Here is a 24358-nt window from a genome sequence, read left to right on the forward strand (position 1 = left end):
CAGCCCTGAATATAGTGTACCTATTGACAAAAAGAATAATACCAATATTATGTAAAAGTGACAGTAGATTATATTTAAATGTACAATTCATCAAGATTTTCAAATTAATATTAAGACTCGGCTGAGAAAAATGTATACAATTGTACACATAATTCAATTCAAAAAGGTTGTTAACACACCTGGCCTCTCCTGTTTGACTCTCCATCTGGTTGACCCAGCTCTTGTATATGTCGACTGGGTCGGTTTTAATGTTGAGTGTTTTGTCATCCATGATTTCTTTCACAACCGGAGCCAGTATCTGCCGGAGGGCGTTCTGACCTCGAGCTCCTCTGTTAAAGCTCACCACCATCTTAATGACTGTTGGGTTTCCAGTGACAATCTCCTGGATGTGGTCCACTTTTGATCTGCATTTACAAGACAAACATCAGTGAGAGATCGCAAAAGAGTGCAAAGATATCTTGATACATAATCAAAGAGTACAGCTATGCAAAATAAATGAATAAATAAATAAGAGACCACTGGACGATTCTCAGTTTCTCTGGATTTATTAGATATGCTTTTTTTAAAGATAAAAATCACAGAGGTTCAGTGGTTAGCACTGTCGCCTTACAGCAAGAAGGTCGCTGGTTCGAGTCCCAGCTAGGCCAGTTGGCATTTCTGTGTGGAGTTTGCAAGTTCTCCCCACGTTGGCGTGGGTTTTCTCCGGGTTCTCCGGTTCCCCCACAGTCCAAGCACATGCAATATAGGTGAATTGAATGAACTAAATTGGCCATAGTGTATGAGTATGACAGAGTGTATGGGTGTTTCCCAGTACTGGATTGCAGCTAGAAAGGCATCCGCTGTATAAACAAATGCTGAAATAGTTGGTGGTTCATTCCACTGTGGCAACCCCTAATAAATAAGGGACTAAGCCGAAGTAAAATGAATGAGCAAATAAAAAAAAGAAATCACAGATGGTCAGAATAACTAATGTTTTAATTTGTCATCATTGAAAATAAGGGTTATTCTACAAAATAATGCTTTCTTAAGGGCGCATACCCACCAAAGCATTTTATGTACATCTGAAAATGTTTTCAAAGTTCTTTCAAAAACTGATTAACCCAGTGCCAGGATGGCTTAACCAGGGGGCACTGTAATCCCATTGGGGGGGAACCACAAGACCAGGTGATTAATTTGTTCTCTCCACCACTTTTCATTTATTTATTATTATTATTATTCACATATATTACTGCCTGACTGTCCTATACAAATTCGCTTTCAATATTCATTTTACAAATAATCTAGTTGCAGGATTATTAATTTTTAATAATCTGTAGCATTGGGCCACAAAAAAAAAAAACAACAGTTTTTTATATTTTGCACAATAAAATACTCAGGTGAGACATTAACTGCGGCCCAAATGCCACACTATGCACTTGAACTCGACAATATAGTATATAAATGTAGTGCCGTCCCAAATGGAACACTAACGTTATTTTACTAACCGGAAATTCAAACCATTTACCTGATGACGTTTGACGGTTGCCAAAGTGTTGAAATAAATGACCAAACTACCACATAGCACATAACACGAGTATAACCGCATTCATCATCAAGAGGCAGCATAATCACTTATGTGGGAGAATTTTGCTTTCACAATCCAAAATAAAGTAATCCGATGTTCCACTACAGGAGCAAACCAGCGGTCTTTGAGTGTGTGAAGTGTCCAACATTCCACACTTATTTTTAATGGTTGAATACCTGCATCATCCGGGTATTTAAAGCGCACTTATTCTTATATGTGTGAACACGTTATTTACACTATTTATACTACAAAATGGTGTAGAATAGTGCACAAGTATGCGATTTGGGATGCACCTATTTTTTTACTTTAAATTTCGTAGAAATGTCATCAGTAGTTTACAAAATAAACATTTACTATAAATGTTAAACACAAAGAAACTGAGACTTTTTAAGTGGTTTCTTAACCAGTTTTCCACAGTTGCCTATATAATATGTTTGTACTTGATTTTAACGACTATTTAAGGTTTAATAAATAGGTTAGTACTTGATTTCCTCTTGCAGGGCTGTTTTGAAGAGATTGAGCAGGAGATACTCCTCACGCTGATTGGAAGCGTAGTTGTACAGTGTGAAAATGACAGAATCCATGAACTTGGTTGACTTGTTCTGCGGCATCTGAAAGATCAGCTTGGCCAGATAGGTTGGATTTGTCTGAGGAAAACAGAAAAAAAAAATAAACAGGTCAGCAGTGGTGTTGGTTTTAAACATATGTTGGACTAGCACAGACAAGATTTACCTGCAACAGGTAAAAGAGGAACTGATACGCCTCCAGCTTCTCTCTTTTCTCCTTACTAAGAGCCTTGAGGCCTCCTTTCTGCTTGTTCATCATCATGAGGTTGGACAGCTCCCCCTTGTTCTTCTTGGTGAGCTTCTTGCTGTGAGAGACCACCTCCTGCAACGTGATCTTGTTCTTCACCAGCAGGCCGATCTTGATGTCCATCAGATTGAGGTCATTCTCCAGCTGCTGGTTGGAGCGGATGTTGGTGATCACTTCCTCTCTGAGCCGCATCAGCTCCAGCTCTTCCTGAAAGTCCTGGTCGCTGTGGTCCAATAGGTGGACAAACTTACGGACTACTCCCATTGGAGGATCATCCGCATTGACTGGTGAAAACAGAGTTTAGAGGTTTGAGGTAAATCTTTGTAGTGCTTAAGTTAGTGAACTACAATACTAGTTGGAGAAAGCAACGTGGAGCTCTGAAATGAAACGTTCCTTTTTGATTAAATGGATGGCTTACCCCTAAAAAAAATTATATTCTGCCATCATTTACTCACTCTTCACTTGTTCAAAACCTATTTTAATACATAAGAAGATATTCTGAAAAACGCTGGTAGCTGGCACCCATTGACTTCCATATTATTACTTTTCTACAATGGAAGTCGACAGCAACAAACATTTTTCAAAATATCTTCTTTAGTGTTCAACAAACAGAAAAAAAGGTTCAAAACCACATGAAAGAGAATACACAATGACCAAATTTAAACTTTTGGGTGAACTATCCCTTTAAAGGCAGGTTAATATTGAAAATATCATTTGTGAAAATACATTTTCAGCATTACTTATTAAATTGTATTAAATCCAGGTCCCAAAATGAAATGCAATGCTGAAGGACATGCTATTATATATACTATTAAAAAAACATTCAGCATTACTTATTTTTGACTTATTTTTGATGATCATGCTACATTTAAAACCTTTTGCAGACAAATGGCTAAAACCTAGTGGTTTGAAGCACAGCGGGAAAGCATAAAACTGAAATAAGAAATAATTAATATTTTGGGGCTGCACGGTCAATCTTAAATAGAGTTGTTAATATGGCATCAAATGTTTTTGTTCCAAATACACATGACAAGAGTCTTTGATAGTTGTGCTCATAACTATTGTTACACTGAACTACATTTTAAAAGTGTAGTGTATATTCTGTATATCAGAATATATATATATATATATATATATATATATAAAAATGTACGTTTCTGGTAGACATAATGCCAGAAACGTACATAATCTGTCGCAGAAATAAAAACATAAATACAGTGAATGAAAAGTATTTCATCCCAAAAATGTCTAAAATGAATTGATGGTTGGTTTCTGTGAATTATTCTGTGAAAGAATATGTCATTTATTTGGTTCTCAGATTTTTTTTCTTTAATAAAAACACTACAAACGTACAAACCCTGTCATTGTCCTTGTCCTCAGCCCAACTGAACCTACAGCTTTAATAGTTTTGTTATGCTAAAAACTTATTTAGAAAAAAAAAAATCAGAAATAGCAAGTTTAGGTTGTTATCATTCACATCAATTGATTGATGTTTTTGTCAGTCCTGGTACATTTGCATTAAATTTAACATAAAATGTGTGCAATACACCTTTAAGGCTATGACTCAGAGGAAGTGACATCATTTGATGGAGAAGCTGATCATGGATGCGTTCTATCATTGAATTGTATGATTTAATGCTTGTTTTTGTATGATTTTTTGAGGATGACAAGCTTAAGTCAGGCCCAGTCACATTTTTAGAAGTAAAAATATAAATTTCTGGTAGAATCTCCCCTATATATGATGCCATTTTAACAACTCTATTTAAGGAAGAGCGTGCAGCCCACTGTCCTTCAAATAACTAGGTTTTACCCATTTGTCTGCAAAAAAATTTAAATAATTTAAAATGCAATAAATATAGCATAACCATTTACTATTTTAAGTAAATTTTTGTGTCATAAATAAAAAAAAACATTAAAAAAGACATTTTAATACATGGAAGACAAAAAATATATAAAGCTGTATTTCCTTAGATTGGTTTCAAGCTTAAACTCCCCCAAGCTTAAACTAAATATTAATAAAAATATTATTAATGACTCATCTGGTATCCTAATAGTTGTCCAATCAAACATAATTTTGCATCTCTCTTCCCTAAAATAAAATGTAAAATATTCTGTCATCATTTATTCTCCATCCTGTTGTTCCAAATCAGAATGCCTTTGAAGTATAAGCTTTGAAGAATTTTAAATTGCAAACAAACAGTTGATTTCCACTGATTGAAGAGAGGAAAAAAACAACACATTCCTTTTTTTAAGTCATCAAAGAGGTCTGGAATGACATGAGGGTGAGTAAAGGATGCCAGCACATTTCAATTTGGGATAAACTGTGCTTGCAATACCTCCTACAATCAAACAGCACTGACAAATCAAGACTTACTTTCTCTTTCTTTCTTTTTCTTTCTTTCAAAGAAAGAAAGAAAGAAAGAAAGAAAGAAAGAAAGAGAAAGTAAGTCTTGATTTCTTTCTTTCTTTCTTCTTTCTTTCTTTCTTTCTTTCTTTCTTTCTTTCTTTCTTTCTTTTTTCTTTCTTTCTTTCGACATTAAAATAAACCTTAAAATGGTCACCACAGAAAGGATCTGTTGTAATTAAGTCATTTTATAGTTTTCTCAATGTTTTAACAGTATTTAAAAATAAAAATATGCCATCAAAAATGGTTAAAAAAAATCTGCACGGTATACTGTAGGTTTATAAGTGAGATGATTTTGAATGAAGTACATCAAATGCTTACTAAGTGTTTTGTAGTCATCCCTCGCTTTGTTGGCTCGAATGAACGCTTGAATTTTCACCACATCATTGATCTGAAATGAGAAAGTTGGAGAGAGCATTACAGACCGACCAGTGTCGAGTCAGAGATCAGATTATATTAGCTGAAAGAAAAACACATTCGCTTGGTTTGAAAAAGTACTCACATGGTCTTTGAAATACTGCAGACGATCTTTGTATTTTTTACGAGCTTGATGCATCCTGACCATTGACTGAATCTGCAGGAATACAAAAAAGAAACATTTAGCCACATTTACCTTTAAAATCAAGAGAGAATTAAGTGCAAAAACATGCTAAATATATGTTGACCACATATTATCTTCTTGCACAGAAAGTCAAATACTGTCATTTTATAATACAAGAAACACAAATCCATTTAATTCCATCACTTTTGTTCTGCTGATCATCATCATCTCACCTTGACGGCTTCATCAGAATGATCATTCAGGAACTGCTTTCTGTCATTGTACTTCTTCCTCTCCTGAAAGCCTCTCCAGTGAGCCTATAAAAGCAAACAGAACCAGGTGGTCAAAGCAGACTTAGCATAGACCCATGTTATGTTCGATATATAAGTGTTGTTAGAACTAGCACACTAGTGACCTGTATGCGTGTAGCAGATGGCTCTTGAGACTTCAAGAACTCAAGGCGCTCTTTCATTCCCCGTCGCACCAGAAAGCCACGGCAGCGGGCCTGAAGCTTGCCGATCAGACTCTCATTGGCCAACCAGAGCTGCTCTCGGTTATACGCTTGGGTCACTCCTGACACAACAGACTTCAAACACACAGACAACATGCCAATCAGGAAGAGGGGAAATATATTGATGACTCTACAGCATACTATGTTTTCTCCAAATCAAATGTCTTCTAGCATCTCCCATTCCATTAAGCTACTCAAAAATGTACAAGATTCTATCATCAATCACTCTTCCTCCTATATCTTTCTAACCAAAAGTAAATTTGAAGTATAGGCTTTCAAGAATATCTGTAACTAGACATATGCCGATATTCAATAAATCATGATAATCAGTATGCAAAATACAGAATAATGAATAAGTCATAATAAGTGATATTAATAATTATGTTTTATTATAATTATCAAACTTAAGAGTGCCTTTTAGGAATATTCTGATTGTTTTATTGGCAGAGGATGTTCATAATAGCACCTGATTTATTTTAATTAGTACCATTTTTCAAATGTCAATCTAGCCTATTTCTGTGACTATTTACAGATCTATGTCAATGTAAAGACAACAATAAAAACATTTATTAATATTAAGCAATGATTATTTTAGCTAAAGCATAATAACAGATAAAAATCACAAGTCGTAATTATTTTATTAAATGGAGTTAATAACTAACAAAATGCGGTCATATTTCTTAAATTAACTTTAAAATATAACTATAATACAGCAATTTTTCACTGCTCATTTTATTGCATTACCTAACATTTACCAATGAGACTTTATTGTTATCATCCTTCTGCAAGTTATTATGTTTAAAACATTTATTTACTCTGAACATGTACAGCGGGCAACTTTTACACGTCACCTTTTTTTTAGAAAGCGGACATATTTCTAAAGGTGCCGTTGACTTGAAATTTTCCCAAGATGTTGGTAACAACCAAAGAAATCCAAATATACAAAGAAAACAAATCTAATTAGTTCACAAATTAATTTATGTGTAATAAAATGAAATGACGCAAGGAAAAAGTATTGAACACATGAAGGCTGGAAAATCCCAGTGAAAGCCCAGACAGCAGCTGAAATCTTTAAGTAGTTCTTCAGCAACCCTCTGCCCATTGTCAACGTAGATTAATATTAGCTGCTTCAGTCCAACATCAACATTAGCAGGATGAAGATGAAACCAGAGTGGACATTTCAGCAAGACAATGATCCAAAACACAGCCAAGGAAACTCTCAAATGCTTTCGGAGAAAGAAAATCAAGCTGTAGAATGGCCCAGCCAATCACCTGACTCAAATCTAATAGAAAATACAAAATAAAGATCAGATTTGATAGACGAGACCCACAGAACCATCAAGATTTTTACACTCTGTGAAAGTCTGTGAAAAGCTCATGTGACTAAAAAGTCTTTTATACAAATTATTAAATACATTTTTTTGTAGTTCAGTACTTTCTCCTTGTGTCATTTCATTGTTATTACATTGTTATTGTTATTTTCCCGGTTAGTTTTTATTTTTATGTTTGTATTATTTGGGTTTTTACCAAAATCTGGCTCAATTCCATGTCAACAGCTTCTTTAGACATATTATTCCCATGAAAAAACATGACATGTTCAACACTTATTTTCTCTGCTGTATATACAATTAAGCAATACACTAATAAAAGCACCAGCAATAAATTGCAACAAGAATATTTGATACCAGCAGCAGCCTATTTGTAACCAAACAGATGATAATAGTAAAGGAAAAACAAAAAGTAACAACAACTATTATACACTTTACTTTTAAATATTTTTTTTGTTTTGGTTATTTATAATAAGATAGATTTTTTACTAAATGTATTTAGGCTATCTAAACAAACACTTTTTATCAAAGCGTGGTAATCTACTAATTATCACCTTAGAAATATAAGGTTCTCTCAGACATTTTTGTCAAAATTGAGTTATTCACACATTCTTATTTAATGACAAGTCAAAAACAAGTAAGGCTGAATGTTTTTTAAAAAGATTATATGAATGTTTTTTTTTATATATGAAAGTAATTTTTTGTCATAAATAATCAAAAAATTTTTTTTTAAAAAGACATCTTAACACACGGAAGACAAAAAATTAAATAAAGATGTATTTTCAAAACTTAAACTGAAAAGATGTGTGTAAATGTGATGATTTAGAAGTGTTTTTGATATTAAGATGAACTGTTCAATCTTACATTGTTGAAAAAGAAAAAAATGTAATATATTAAATGTGGAATACTTATATGTATATATATATATAATTATATGTAAAATGTAGAATTAGAAGGTTCTTATTGCGTTTTCCCTGTTTTTTTTTTTTTACCCCAATTAGCAAATTTAAGAGAATTTTGATCATTTACATGATCATTGAGTACATTTAGGGTCTCTGTCATGTTAATGTATGAAACACAACCATTACACACATTGTTTGCTTTATGGAATGCAAAAGCTTTGAAGCTTTGAAGCTGAATATCATTCAGAATGCAGATACAACCTTAAATTCCAAGGCGACGATTTGTATTGGTGTTTACAAGTTTTACAGATTCCGTTAATACATATGACAATAATATTTTCATATGCAAGTGTGATTTTACACCTGCATCTCCCAGCTAAAGCTCAAGATGCTGCTACAGTCAACTGAAGCTGTTAAATATGAGAAAAAAAAAGAAGCAATAACTAAATAAGAAGCTGGTATCACCTTATGTAGAATTTTAAACTGCAAGTACTATTGTTCTCATAGTCTGGAGCCTTGTAGTATAAAATGTTAATCCACATAGTGAAGATTTACCTGTATTTCCTCTTTGTTGAGCTGTGAGTTGTTTGGGGTAAACTCTGCAGGCTTATCCCAGGTGCCTTGTCCAGTTTGGAGATTGTAGTAATAGTTGTGTCCTCCCTTCACCCAATGTTCCATCCATTCACTGCCATTATCTCCTACCAGAAAGCTACATTACTTTCTAAGTCACATTGCCAACACTTGTAAAATGTTGTGATTAGGAGTGTGCGGTGTGACCAAAATTATATTTTACAGTAGGAGTAATTTTATTTCACGGTTATTTAAAGTGCCCCTATTATGGACTATAAAAAGTTCATATTTTGGTTTTGGGAGTGATCAACATTAAGCTGATATGCATGCAGGGTCAAAAAACACTTTCATTGTAATATGCATTTACTTTTTATTCTTATCATCCCAACAACTCCCAAAAGATTTGTTCAGCAATACATTTTTTCCAAATACCTTTAGTTTAATGCTAATCTGCAGCGATTGGTCAGATGACCTAGTCTGTAGTGATTGGTCTGCTCATAATGGCTTGTAAGTGTGAAGCAAGTACAGTAAATTTGTGAGCCCACTGCAGGATCTTATTGATAAAGCACTGCAGTTTGCACACCAACATATCGCTCTATTCTAAATCATAACTCCAAATGATAACAATGACATACATTCAATATTAATAAACGTAATGCAATCTGATCCCCCGCAATCCACCACAGTGTTTGAGTGAGAGGGGTTCTCTCAGGTCTCACATCAAGTAAGCGGGAAATGTTTTGTTCAGACGTTACAGCGAAACAGCTAAAGATCTATTTGGAGGATTTGTATTAATGTCAATAACTTTATAAACATTGCTCTTTTTGATTTAAAACACAGATGGACGTTTTCATCCATTTGTGTTACACACTTTGGAAGGTAATTTTTCAAAATTCATAATAGAGGCACTTTAAATACATAAATGTACATAAAAATGTACATAAAAATTCACCAAAACCAGTTTCAAATAATACATAAACATAAATACTATACAAATTTATAGGCCTTATTTTATAAATTTAGCTTATTTCATTCCTTTAGTTTTGAACCTTGATCAATATAATGCACTAAATATAAACTTGGATTAACCTAACCATAACAATGAATTCCCCTGCATGACACATTTTACACTTTCGTGGACAAACCATACTATTGTAAACGTTCCTCAATTAACACCTTTTTCACGGGTATAAAATAACTATCGTTTAAGTAACTACGTCTATTTTATAAGATATACTTAAAATAAAACCTTAAATATGAATATGATTAGTGTTTTTCATTATATTTTGTCTTATTTTTTCTGAGATGATAATAAACGCATGTAAACACAAAATAGTTTTAGACAAACTCAAAGCATTTCTATCACTACATGGTAACAATATATAGTCACCCAAACCTTCTGATAAAGATATTTATCTTCAGCTTTTGAAAATTTCAGTTATTTTAACGTAAATATGAAGATGTGTGTTTTGTACCAAATATTAAAGAATCAACAGAAGAACCCATCTGACCTTCCTTTCTCTTGTCGTCTTTAATTCGCAGCAGGTCGTCCTGGTAGGTTTGAGCACATTCAGATGTGACTCCATACATGCCAGCCGCAGGGGACCGCAAGGCCGCCAGTGTCTGAGAGGAGTCCTTATTATCCACAGCCTCATTAATGGCCTGGATTGCCTGAGAGACTGAAAGTGGGCAAAGATCATTCCTTAGAAAAAAACTGACATGATTCAAAGAAAAGAATCATCTGTTATATATTAAAATATATTATATCTTAATATGTTTTTTTTCATATATCTTTTTCATATATCTATATGTTATTTATTAAGATAATTATTAAGATATATTAAGACATAGAGTCTTAAACAGAGAGATAAACACACAAGCTAAATTAATATAGATTTGAAGGAGCATTTTTACACTGCAGAGCTTCCTCTGAGTCTTTGTTGGCTCTTAGGATCGCATCCTGAATCTCATCTAGCCAAAGCACTGCAGATGGATCTCCAGATTCCTGGAAAGAAAGAAAAAATAACTAATATGAAGGAAACAAAACACTTCAAAGAATTATGCGTCTGATCACTCTAATCAAATAGAGTTTACACAGAACTTCCCTCATTCGTTGTGCTTCATTTTTTTGAGTTACACAATAATTCTGGTCTTTTCAAAATTGCCATTATAATGAATTTTTTTTTTGCTAAAACTAAAAAACTTGATATCTATATTTAAAAAATAGATTATAATAATATTTAAAAATCTCAAATCATGTATTGTTTTGGAATAAATGAATGAATGGTTTAGTTAGGCCTTTAAACACATTTAAACACTACCACCTACTGACAGTTTTAGCTTCATGCTTACAAAAATTCATTAAAAAAAACTTATATTATTATGTTGCGTGTTTATGTATAAATGAATTTAATCATCTTTCAATCATATGAGTCATTAAATTATCTTTCAGAGAAGAGGGCCCTTAGCACACATTACATTAAAAAATTAAAGCATCTTCTGTACACCATAGCACAAAATAATACAGCAGTAAAATGGGTAATAAATTCATCATAAAGTAATAATACTGTCACTACAATTACATTTTCAAAAAACTGTTTTACTGTCAACATATGCAGTATGACATGAACGAAAAACACATCAATATCATTTAGAGTCAACAAAAGCTGCAGGAACTTCTGGAGACTGAAAGAGAATTGGTGTTTAATTATTCAATAATACAGCTGCCAAAATTATATAAACAACTGCACATTACCCTTCAGGGAAATAAATGACACAATTTCCTTGCAGAATTGCAGCATATAAAGCTATAAACAATATTACTGTATGTTGACTGATTTCAGTGCTGATAATATTGGTTTGGTGCAAAATTCTACAGTAAATATTCTCCATTACATTAACCATATATTCATTTTAAATAAGGGCAGTTAACAAATAGGCAGTGAAAATGTTTTATTCATTTATTTATTTATTTTTATAAATGACCTTTTTTCGAAGAATAAAATCTTATATTTGAGAAAATATAAGGGGTCACCAATGTTATCTCACTTTATTTTTTTTTATTTACATTTTTACAATTACATTACTGAATTGTACCTTAAATATGTCCTAGAAATCAATAGAAACAACTCTTACTAATATACAAAGAGCATGAGAGTGGTTTATCTTCATTGCTGGACAATTCTTTATATATTTATTTTACATCAAATTATGATGCATTTATAATATATAAATATTATATATATATATATATATATATATATATATATATATATATATATATATATATATATAGATATATATAAATAATACATAATATATATTTTAAATTCCCTCAACGTTCATGTAATTTATTTCATTGTTTACCTACCCGCACCAATAATTATTTATATGTTTATTTATGCAGGAATTTATGGATTGTGTATATACATTTGTTTATTTATTTGAATATTTATTTATTTATTATTTTATTTATGCAGGAATTTATGGATTTATTTACTCATTTATTTATACATTTGTGTATTTATTTATTTATTGTTTTTTTTGCAGATTTCGTCCTCCTTATAACCACAGGACTGTTTTCAGTGACAAAATGTATGAAGTTCCTATTTTAAGTAACTATATGGATGGAAAAAATTGCCATTTACTAAAATAGCCACTTGTAAAATCAGGTCTGAGGTATTTGTTATTGATTTTACAATTTCCTTTTATATTTTTTAAGAGTGGACGTTTATTGAACTAGACTTGAGTCACACCATAAGACTAACACAGCAGTTTTTGATAACAAGAGGTCCATGGAAAATAACTAAATAATTAAGCATTTAATTCATTTTAAATGGTGACAACACATATTATATTCTTTTTTATTTAAAATGCAACGTCACAGCCCATAAACACATGTAAAAATTCCTACAACCACCACCAAGTGGCGCAGTTGCCCACTCATACTAGTGCTGACCGCATGCTTAGCTCAGTTTCCGGAGCACATATACAGCTCTCAGACTGGCTGAACGCAGAGGCTCCTCCATGCTGTCTCTGCCCGCCTTTTCTTGCAAACGTACAGCACCAAACCTGAGGGTGTGGCGACTTGTGCAACAGAGGAAAACGTTGCTCCATCAGACTGGAAAAAGCTCTGTTTCACTGAGTTACCTCTCTATAATTCGACTGTTTAAATGTAATGCCTGCTGGATTAGAGAGCAAACAGGACTTAATGTGTCTCAGTGGGGTGGAGTGGAAATGATCAGGATCTAAATATCTGAATAAGATCTGCCAACTGTGACTGAGGAAGTGAAAAAGGGTGTGGTGTAATGTCCAAGATTACATTACTGTCTCTTCTGGGCCTGTTTACAACACACGGTGATAAAGAGGAACTTATTATACTGCATCTATGCTTTGGTAAAGATCACCCTAAACGCTTGTGTAGGCACAGGATGTTGCAGAAAAAGTGATGTATTGCCCGCTTTTTTTTTTCAGTATTGCTCTTCTGGTTCAGATTGTGGGTGTACTGAATAAACACTGTATATTGTTTTGAGTCAACAACTCCACTCAAAAAATTATGTTTGCTGATTGTTCAAATTACTTATTTAAAATGAGCTGAAACAACACAATTTATGAGTTGTTTTTAGGGACAACTTAATTGCTTTATGTTCAATCCACTTAAATTTGTAAAAACTAATAAGTGAACCTAATTCCTTCATGTTGGCCCAACACAAATTTACTGTGTGGAATTCAGTATTTTTTTACTGTGTATAATATGCTGTTTCGGTTGATATGTGAATAAAATTGTACCAGACATTTCCTATATGCATTGTGCATGTGGGCAGGGTAAGACCTGCCCACCTCTTAAAGGGATAGTTCACCCAAAAATAAAAATAGTCATCATTTACTCTCCCTTCACAAACCTATTTGAGCTTCTTTATTCTGTTAAACATAACACATATTTTGATGAAAGCTGGAAATCTGTACCCATTGACATCCACATTTGTTTTCCCAATGGATATAGGTTTTCAGTATTCTTCAAAATGTCTTCTTTTGTGTTCAACAGAATAAAGAATCTCCCACGTGCTAAATAGTGAGTACGTTTCAATTTTGGGTGAACTATCCCTTTAAGACCAATGATTGAATCCACTCATTTTAACCATCTTTAAAAGGGGTGGTCCACTATGATATGATATTTTAAACTTTAGCTGATGTGTAATGTAGCTGTGTGACCATAAACAACATCTCTGACTGTAATATGCTCAAAGTTCAATGCAAACGGAGACATAGGCAGAGTTAGCTTAGCAAAGCCTACAACGAACGAAGTTTGGGGACTACGAAAAATACATCTGGGCTAGTGAGATCATACATCCCATGCAGTGAAGGGGCGTGGCCAGAGGTGCTGTAATGATATAGCAGAGAAAGCTAAAATGCCTCCAAATGCTGCTATTTCAACAAGCTTCAGTTTCTCTATTTGGCCGTCCAAAGGACACGACACAAAGAGAAAAGTGCTTACAGTTTAATTTTAATTATGCTCCAGAGAATTATAAAAAAGATATAGCTAGCATTTGACAAAGGAGAACTTCCAGAATCTCTCCCAGTTCAGTGCTGGATTCGGCTAAAAACTCCAACCGACGAACCTGTAAGTATTTTTATTTGTTAAAATTGATCTATTACATGAAGAGTTTCTAGCATTAATAACATGTCGAAGTGAAGACGTAAACCATAATGTAAACAACAGGAAATGCTGTTTGCCACCGCTAACATATTAGCTACAAATTTATATTTATCCGTCAAACCGCTGTAAACAGCCACAATCTTCAGCAGCGCTGCAGTGTCTCTCTATGTGGACGCTTTCCCTGCGTTCTACATCTCAAATAACTCGCAAAAGATATGCAAACATTTTATATTACTTACACATGCTTATTTCAACGATTTGTGGAAGACACTTGTCAGATTTATTTTAGAGAGCAGGTACGAGATTCAGCTGTGTCCTCTGTGTCATTTTCTGTCTGATTCAGGCACAAACTGACACAGCTAACAGCTACTTTGACTTGACAGTATTTACACAGCGCAAAAGCATGTACTTCATAGCGGTGTGGCACTTTTCCTGGTGATGTGAAGCCGATCCACGATTCACTGCAGATTATGTTAGCAGACCAATCAGAGCCTCTTGATGGCAGGTTTTTGAAGGAACTAGGAAATATGACAGTCGTTTTCATGTTAGCTGAGTAGCTGTATATAATCAAAGTAAGATATATGAAAAAAATAACATGGTTTTCTACAAATGAAGCATGTGCAATCCTTAAAAATATACTCTGGACCACCCCTTTAATCTAGTGCACATCTGTTGAGCTTTCAAATATCAGTCAGTCAAAATCCGTTCCAACGATTACTCAAATCAGTTTAAGAGAAACACTTTCAATTAGGACAGTCTGTCTGGACATACATCATTTGAAATCATTTATAACTTCAGAAGAAGCTAAACAATAAATCATCAAGCTTCCTTCCTAACCACTTCCTGTGTCAGTTGAGCAGATCTGTTTTTTTTTTTTTTTTTTTTTAATCTGTGCTTCACTTCTCTAGGCTCACACTAGCTTGGGTCATTAAAAAGTATAATGATGTCAGCACCAAACACTCTGTGCCACACCAGCAAGCATGACCAGAATTTTGCCCTTTTAAGGCAGAGAAAAAGCCACCAGGCTTGTTATTTCCGATGCTGGTACAAATCACGGCGAAAGGAAACACTTTGTTTTTCCAGCCATGTTTTTTGGGTTCAGCATGGATTTTGGCAGCAGTTCAGCAGAACAATTTAACAAATTATATCTGCACAACTCTCCATTACCAGAGAGGTTAGTCAAAAACTTTCCCTGTTTTTAACAGTCTTCAACTTGGTAAAATGTACAATATTCTGGGTACTTTCTTCAGAGCGGTCTTAATAATAAAGACAGTTCTTGGCTGCAGAACCACAGTGGCACACAGCTGTGGTAAACCATGGCCTCATGCCTGCCCATTCACCTGCATCACTGAGGTTTCAGTTTCACATCCACAGGAAACACGTGCCTAATGCACTGACTAAACACACAACTGAAACATGCTAAACATGAACATGCGTCATTTCTTTAGTGAAGCTCGGATTAGAACCCAGAGATCAAACTCATCAGATCTGGGCAGATTACATAAACTTCAGCATAATCACCAGCAAACCCAATGAAAGAAATGTAACACACCAAACTTGATTGTTATTTGTTACATTGTTTGTTGTTACTTGTTGCCCCTTTCACAGACTAGAAAAATATCCTGTAATCAACAGGTTGTGTATGTCATGATTCATGGGGTTTGTATGTTTACTTATGGTTGTGAATTGCATTATGGGACCTTGATCTCCGCTCTGTTGACTTTTGATGTTGTAAATTGAACAAATTTACTTTTTTATTGCCATTTTAGTCACTTGAAACAATATATTGAATAAGATTTAATATAGAGAGAGAATTAAGTTTGTAAAAACAACAGATAAAATACTAGCAGTTTATTAGCAGTGTTTTTTTACAACCCACACCAGACAACATATCATTTCAAAACGATTAAAAATCTTAAAATAAAAACCTTTTTTGTTGTTGGAGGAAAGATCAAGGCATAAAATCAAAAGTAAATAAATAAATGAAAAAAAAAAAAACTTATCCTGCATCCCAATTTAATGATATCCATCCATATAATATTCGAAATAGATTTAATGTTTTCCAATTCATAGTAGCCTATGCTGTAAAGAGAATGCCAGGTTCCCAGATGCTCTACTGTTTTCTTTTTTTTTAATAATTTTTTTAGGGGTTTTCATCTTTAATTGAGATAGGACAGTGCAGACAGGAAAGTATTGGAAGCAGAGAGCGGGGCAGGGTCGGCAAAGGACCTCGAGCCGGGAATCAAACACGGGTCGCCGTGAGCACCATGGTGCTACAGTATATGTCAGCGCGCTTAACCACTAGGCTATAGGCACCGACATGCTCTACTATTTCTGGTAGAAATTTGAAGTGTGGAACAGTCCGAACTCTAACCACTAACATTACCCACAATACATTTCTAATATTACATTTCTATATTACCCACAATACAAACTACAAACATTGTGGACGCGCGAGACCAACTGTCAAACAGAGAGGCTTCAGCATTCAAAGCTGCTTGAATGACTATTCATATCTAGCAAAACATTTAAATCATGTTTTCTGTGTCCTATTTCATTTGCAACAACGTGAACTATAAAGGCATGTTTGGACATTAACTTCTGAATGCATAATTATCCAAAGACCTGAGGAGATTTCATTCATTCATTCATTTATTTATTTTCATTCGGCTTAGTCCCTTATTTATCAGGGGGTCACCACAGCGGAATGAATTGTCAACTATTCCAGCATATGTTTTACACAGCGGATGCCCTTCCAGCCGCAACCTAGTACTAGGAAACACCCATACACTCTCATTCACCAACAGCGCATGTGTGGGGGAAACCGGAGCACCCGGAGGAAACCCACGTGAAGCAATGGAAATTTCTCTACATAAAAAACCCAGATATACTTTGATTAATAGCAGATTAGCCTGCTGCTGCATCTCCAAATGTGAAAGAAATGTGGATGATGTGTTGAGATGATTGACAGGGGGTGTAACATAGCAGCATAATAGTCCATTAATGAGGAAGTAGTATGTCCCAAAGCTTGTATACTCTTCTATTACACAGCCAAAAGTACATTGCTCAGCATGTATAAGTACACACCTCACAAACCTATCGTTTAAATTTATATGTTTAATAGGAAGTTATACAATATTATATTTGTGCATATATTTGTCCAAATCTGGAGCTTAGCTAACCAAATAACTTATAATAATGGTCCAAAAACTAGTACACCCAAATTTATGGTATAGAAAAATATTAAATACAAATTTAAAAAAGAAAAAAATCAAGAGAAGCAAAAAAAAAAATGTAAAAATTGTGTTGAAATTTTGTAAGTTGTAAATTTTTTTGTGTGCAATATTTAGCTTGAATTTAATGGTTTTATCTTTCAATTTCAAAATATGTTTGGTGACTAAAATATAATTTTTATAATCTGTTTAATAAATCTGTTTTGTTTAAATCCCAAAAAATACTTACTGCCTGTATTCACAGAGAAATGCATACAAATATTCATTTTCAAAATGGGCTGTACTCAATTATGCTGAGCCCTGTATGTACTTTTTCTTCACAAAAGCCCACTAAATTCTTTCTCATTAAGTGGTTTTAATATGAAAAGATATACTGTGTGACCTTGAATTGTGGGCTGTGAGACATAGTTTGTGGACCGAGACAACGTTGTCTGTGATTCTTCCTATTGTAAAGTCATGCTGTGTTAAACCCCTAGTCGTCGATCCATCCTACAGTGTAAACACAGCACCGACAGAACTGCTACCTTACACAACTACAAACTACTTTGAAAATCGTGCAGTCTAAACTGAGCATAAAAATGAGGTACAGGTTTGCTATTTTGGTACTTCTAAAAGACTAAACAGAACTAAATGCATATTGTGCTGTACTGTACTGAACCATTTCGCTCAGTGAAAACAAGCCATTAGTAGTGCTTAAGAATCTTATATCAAAAACGTCAGCTAACTAAGTAATAGTCCTAAGCTTGGCATTTGATTACTTATGGCAAGAAATTATAACCCTTTTTTAAGAAGTTTGCAAACTTACTAATCATCTCTTTTGAGTCATGTTATTTCTTCCCACGAGTATTGCATGTGCAAAAACTCAGACGACGGGATTCCCAAGATTCGATTGACTGTGACCAGAGTTTTTCATGCACACCCCGCTCCCAAAATTTTCCCAAAAGCTAACCAAAAATGTCCTATCACCAAACATGCAGAAACCTCTCCTAAAAAGACGAGGTGAGATAAGCCTGAATCAAATGTCATCTATATTTATTACAGTTCTTTAAAAAACACAAGGGGTTATCTATTAAAATGAAAGTGGGAGGGAGTAGGCGAGTAATAGCCAGACAAAACAGAGACACTGTGAGCTCAGATGATGTCATCAGACTTGAGTCAGGAGAAGAGCGAGACTTCCAGATAAGGTCATGTGGTTACTCACAAAACAGAAACAGCACTACGTTTTGCGGAGTAAAGCTGTTCCTTTACATGCAAGCAACGTCGTGTGGTTTTCTGCCAAAATAAAAGCCATAAATATTAGTATTATCATTTTACTGCTGTACTGCAAAATAAATAGTAATTATTATTAATAATAGGAATAGCATTACTTTCCAAATTTTTTTATAAATATACACAAAATTAAATGTTTTAAACTGGTAACCCTACTTTCAGACCTTTCTTGAGAGCTTAACCTCTGACGAAGGAATTCTACCAACTGATGAAAAAAATAAATCTGCATCTTGCCTTAACAGATGCCTTTACTACTATACTACTGTAAATACAACAATTTACAGACAGCAGAGCACTTCTAAATATGTAATGTAATGTGTATTTATATAGCGCATTTATCATGTATGGCGATCATGTATCTCTCCACACCACCACCATTGTGCAGCATCTACTTGGATGATGTGACGGCAACCACAGGACAATGGCGCCAGTGTGTTCACCACACACCTGCTATTGGGCAAGTACAGTGATAGAGCCAATTCAATAGATGGGGATGATTGGGAGGCTATGATGGTTAAGGGCCGAGAGGGAATTTGGCCAGGTTACACCCCTACTCTACGAATAAGTGTCATGGGATTTTTTTTTAATGACCACAGAGAGTCAGGACCTCAATTTCATCTGAAAGAAGGAGCCCACTGACAGTGTGGTGTCCCCTTCACTTTTACCGGGGCATTAGGACTCGCACAGATCACAGGTTGAGCGCCCCTGCTGACCTAGTTCTCCCATGTGGTCTCCCATCCAGGTACTGACCAGGCTCAGCCCTGCTTAGCTTAAGTGAGTAACTGGTCTTGGGCTGCAGAGTGATATGGCTGTGGCTGATAAGCTATGTGCTGTTCAAAATCTTTGTTTCTATGAACTATAAAATCAACCACAACTTTATTTTGTATTTGTGTACAGTATTTTCCCCTGACATGAGCAAAGTCTGTAAACCTATCTCATAATTAAAGAATGGGTAAAAAAAAATGCTATTGTGTTCAGAGAATGAGATGATGGAAGAGGAAAGAAATACTACACAAAAAAAGGAACTGGATACAGGAGGATGAAAGCAGTGGAAGTAACTGAACATTGCTGAATGGTTCAAAATAAGTAATAAATACTGAAAAAACATTTTTTTGGCAATTACGGACATTTTCTGTTAATAAATCTTATCCTGGATCCCAAAAACAGTTTTATGTTACACAGGTATATTTGTAGGAGTGGCCGAATTAAAAAAGAAGAAATAAAAAAGAAATCACTTTTTATATTATACCAAAAATCATTCAAATATTAAATAAATATCGTATTCCATGAAGATATTTTGTAAATGTCCTCACATAAAATATATCAAAGGTTAATTTTTTAATTGGAATATGCACTACTAAGTACTTTATTTCACAACTTTAAAGGCGATTTATGTTTATGATATTAAACCCTCAGATTCCCAAGTGTTCTATATTCATATATCTGCCAAATATAGTGGTGTGTCAACAAACCATACAATAAAGGCAAGCTTAATTAGCTTTGAGCTGATGTACAGTAAATTATCTCTAATTCCAAAAATGTACAGTTTTTCTACAATTAGCGGGAGGGAATTGTAATAGATTAGTATAATAAATGTACATACATGAGCCTTCTCTCTCCTTGCTTCTTGCAGTATATCATAGTAATGTTGGGCCAGGGATGGATCAATATCAGTGAGTTTGGCGGCAGGGTTTTGTAGAGCAGCCATGGTTTTCTGTAGGTCACCCTCATCAAGAGCCTCGTTGATCTGACCAATAGCACCAATCCCTGAACACACAAGAATACCCAAAGAGTTTTTATAATGGCGAACAACATAAATTGGATCCATTCATGTTGAGGATGAGAATCAAGCTCACTTTCGTGCTCCTCCAGGATGTTATTGTTGACCTGGTCCACGCAGGCCTGGATGTCATTCCAGGTGAGGTAATCACTTCCCTCCTCACGAGCTGCGGCCTTTAGACGCAACAGCTCATCGATGTACCTACAGTGGATAAAACCACCAAACTATCCATCAAGAAATTCACAAGTCTATTCACTTTCACTCTAGTTTGTATTTGTATTTACCTATTAAATTGCCCATTAAATACAGAATCGATTTTACATTTAAATTGATTTTAAAAATGTTATCATTTGTTTACAAAACCTTCAATAATTTTGCTCCTCAGTACCTTATAGACTTGCTCTGTCCGTATACCCCTTCTAGATCATTAAGATCTTATGATCTCAATTTACTCACCGTGCCTAGAACACGTTTCAAAAAACGAGGTGATCGAGCATTTGCTGTTGCTGGTCCTAAACTCTGGAACACTTTACCAATTGACATTAGTCTTTTCACCTTCATTTCTGTGTTTAAGTCCGTTTTAAAGACCTATCTATTTTCTCTTGTTTTTAATACTCCTTGATCTCTGTTTTATTGCTTTTATTTGTTAAATGTTTCTTTTATATTCTTCTTTCTTCTCTGTCTTTAGTACTGATAATTTAGTACTGATATTTTCAACACTTTGGTCAACTTTGGTTGTTTTTGAATGTGCTCTATAAATAAACATTGCATTGTATTTATTGTACAGATTTTTTTCCTTAGAAAATGTAAATAGAAAGTATGACGACACCCAATTCTGTTCATCAGAAACTGGTTCAAAAAAAAAAAAAAAAAAAGTCTATTTTGTTGTAGAATGTAGCAAGAACTGAACGCAAGTTAGCTAAAGCAATTTCTAAAGGGCTGTCTTGCTAATGTTTGACAGTCCAGTGGACCGTGCAGCCTGTGACTTTCAGATAAAAGTCATTCCAGAGGAAGCTTAACGTCACCCACATATAACACATTAGCCTGATTTTCTGAAGATATTTGATGGAGAACGATCACAAATACTGATAATTCAAATTTTTTTCTTTTTTCACATTTTCAAGATTACATGTTAATGGTTAAACCAAATTTGAATTACCAAAAAGTTTCATTAAAAAAGTCATTTAAAAAATTGTAATCATAAAATGTCTATTAAACAAATGTATATGGCTTGTCCAGTGTACTTGTGATGTGCAAGTCACATAATAAATAAATAAATAAAAATAAAATCTTGGTGCCATGAATACGCAGAAGTTTATTTTTACTTCTTTATATTAAAATACTTACACTATTTATAACAAAATAAATATATATATATGTATGTATATATATATATATATATATGTATATATATATATATATATATATATACATATATATATTGTTTTCACTTATGTGTGTGTGTGTGCATAATATACTACATATCTAGCAAATGCTTTTTTCTTTTTTTTATTAAAAATGTGGTTTTTAATTTGGATTAAATGCAGAGGCTTTGTTCTTTATTTTGCTATATATTTCTAGCAGAAAATATTTTGAGCGCAATCAATTATAGATGAAAAATCCTCAAAAATGTTGCCAGTGACTTACAAACAAAAAAAAACACGCTAGACGGGAAAAGTTAATATATTAGAAAAATAGTATTAATTATTTAAGTATTAATTAATATGTTATCAAATTCAAAGTATTTTTAAAAAGTAAAAGACCAGGAATGTGCATTAAAGCAGCTAGAGCCTGTTTTAATTGTATGCAGACAGTGAGCCATCCCCCATTCGCACCTCTGGGAGTACTCATCCTCTACATTGCTGAGTCCAGTGACGCTGCTGCTAAGCTGTTTCCATATGGCGGCCCGATCTCCAACATCCAGCGCCTCGTTGATCAGCACCACTGAAGACAGCATCTCAACAGCAACCACCAACTCCGGGTGTGACAGAGAGCCCTGTTCAGCCAAGCAAAACACCAGAAATCACTCACTCAGAGCTAAACGCTTTCAGTTCAGCAACTCGTGGAAAATGCATGCAAATATTTGACTGCTCTAGAACTTATTGCGCTCTCAGGTGTGCAATAAAAACAGACTCGCTCCTAAAACACCTAATGTTGGTAGTTCATTTTGACAAGCGGAGTTAAGAGTATATATCGGTAAGCTGAGCTATACAAGTAACTGCATGGTTTAAGAATAGGTAGGTTTAAGCATTTTTTTACACCATACGGACAAGGAGAGAGGATAAGCAGTGTATTTTTTTTCAATGTACATTTTACCAGATTAGAGCTCAGTGTGGAGCTGAAGTAGATGTGCTGCAAACATTTCGTCAGTCTATTTTTGCAGCACTGCTTACACTCAATTAAAGTGACATATATTGGTAATGATCAAAAACACATTGAATGCATTTGATAATATTGTATCTACAGGTTTTTTTAAATAGTCAATCAAATGAATTTAAATTGTTAAAATAAACAACAAAACAACATGTGAGATATTCACTAAGCTTTTTGAACTTGAATCTGCTGTACCGTATATAGAAAAGACAATAATGAATCACACTTGTCTATATATCTTAAGCAGCACACAGTTCTTTAAAACCTACGTAATTTGTAATAAGAAGACTTGCAGGTTAAGGAAACAGCATGGGAAGAAGTTGCTGCGGCCATTGATGCAGATTAAAAGTATATATAGAGTTGAAGTCAGAATTATTAGCCCCCTTGTTTATTTTTCCTCCATTTTCTGTTTAACAGAGAGAAGACTTTTTTTTAATAACTCATTTCTAATAACTGATTTATTTTATCTTTGTCATGATGACAGTAAATAATATTTGACTAGATATTTTTCAAGACACTTCTATACAGCTTAAAGGGACATTAAAAGGCTTAACTAGGTTAATTAGGTAAACTAGGCAGGTTAGGGTAATAAGGCAAGTTATTGTATAACAATGGTTTGTTCTGACTATCAGAAAAACATATAGCTTAAAAGGGCTAATAATTTTGACCTTAAAATGTCTAGCCAAAATAAAACAGTGGAATGAACCGCCAACCTGTCCAGCATATGTTTTACGCAGCAGATGCCCTTCCAGCCACAACCCAAGACTGGAAAAAAGTATACATTATTTAAATGTATAGATGTATAGATATGGAGGTAAATAGAAAAAATAAACATATATATTACAAAAGCCACCAATCAGGATGACGGTGTCAGTGTAAAAGCCAAATATATGCACACTTTTTTTGCTCTAGATATGCACTACTTCTGCTCAGCTTGTGCATGCGGTGTGAAAGAGGCATTAGGGATAGTTCCTAGTTATTAACCAGTTTATGTAATGAATATGATAAGTCCACACAAGATGTACTGTACATGCAAAAGAGGACTGTAAAATTAACTGCCACCTTTCCTGCTAGAAGCTACTATCTGTAGCTACTACACATGTACTATGACATCACTAGCTATGTTTCCACCCAAAAATGCTAATTAACTTTATGCGAAAAACTGGAATATCGCATAAAAGATATGCAAATAAAGCAACATTTCCATCAAACAAAAATCATCGCGATGCAGTGGCACAGTAGGTAGTGCTGTCGCCTCACAGCAAGAAGGTCGCTGGTTCAAGCCTCAGCAATTGGGTAAGCTAAACTGTCGGTAGTGTACGAGTGTGAATGAGTGTGTGTGGACGTTTCCCAAGGATGGGTTGCAGCTGGAAGGGCATCACTGCGTAAAACATGTGCTGGATAAGTTGGCGGT

The 24358-nt window shown here is 34.2% G+C and overlaps 1 protein-coding gene across 1 annotated transcript in view; it reads right to left on the minus strand.

Annotated features, from left to right (window-relative positions):
* Nucleotides 1–22578, minus strand: part of iqgap1 (IQ motif containing GTPase activating protein 1) — a 36759-nt gene extending 14181 nt beyond the window's left edge. Inside the window, exons 1-13 of the mRNA XM_056462064.1 lie at nucleotides 22407–22578; nucleotides 20648–20772; nucleotides 20395–20558; nucleotides 10548–10638; nucleotides 10145–10312; nucleotides 8619–8761; nucleotides 5738–5908; nucleotides 5556–5639; nucleotides 5284–5355; nucleotides 5103–5172; nucleotides 2297–2661; nucleotides 2048–2211; nucleotides 180–404 (exon numbers count right to left, since the gene is read on the minus strand). Of these exons, the coding sequence (XP_056318039.1) occupies nucleotides 180–404; nucleotides 2048–2211; nucleotides 2297–2661; nucleotides 5103–5172; nucleotides 5284–5355; nucleotides 5556–5639; nucleotides 5738–5908; nucleotides 8619–8761; nucleotides 10145–10312; nucleotides 10548–10638; nucleotides 20395–20558; nucleotides 20648–20772; nucleotides 22407–22528 (1964 nt within the window). The 5' untranslated portion in view covers nucleotides 22529–22578. The remainder of the gene's footprint in view (nucleotides 1–179; nucleotides 405–2047; nucleotides 2212–2296; nucleotides 2662–5102; nucleotides 5173–5283; nucleotides 5356–5555; nucleotides 5640–5737; nucleotides 5909–8618; nucleotides 8762–10144; nucleotides 10313–10547; nucleotides 10639–20394; nucleotides 20559–20647; nucleotides 20773–22406) is intronic.
* Between the last annotated feature and the right edge of the window lie 1780 nt (nucleotides 22579–24358).

This window comes from Danio aesculapii, chromosome 7 (genome assembly GCF_903798145.1).
Source record: "Danio aesculapii chromosome 7, fDanAes4.1, whole genome shotgun sequence".
Lineage (NCBI taxonomy): Eukaryota > Metazoa > Chordata > Actinopteri > Cypriniformes > Danionidae > Danio > Danio aesculapii.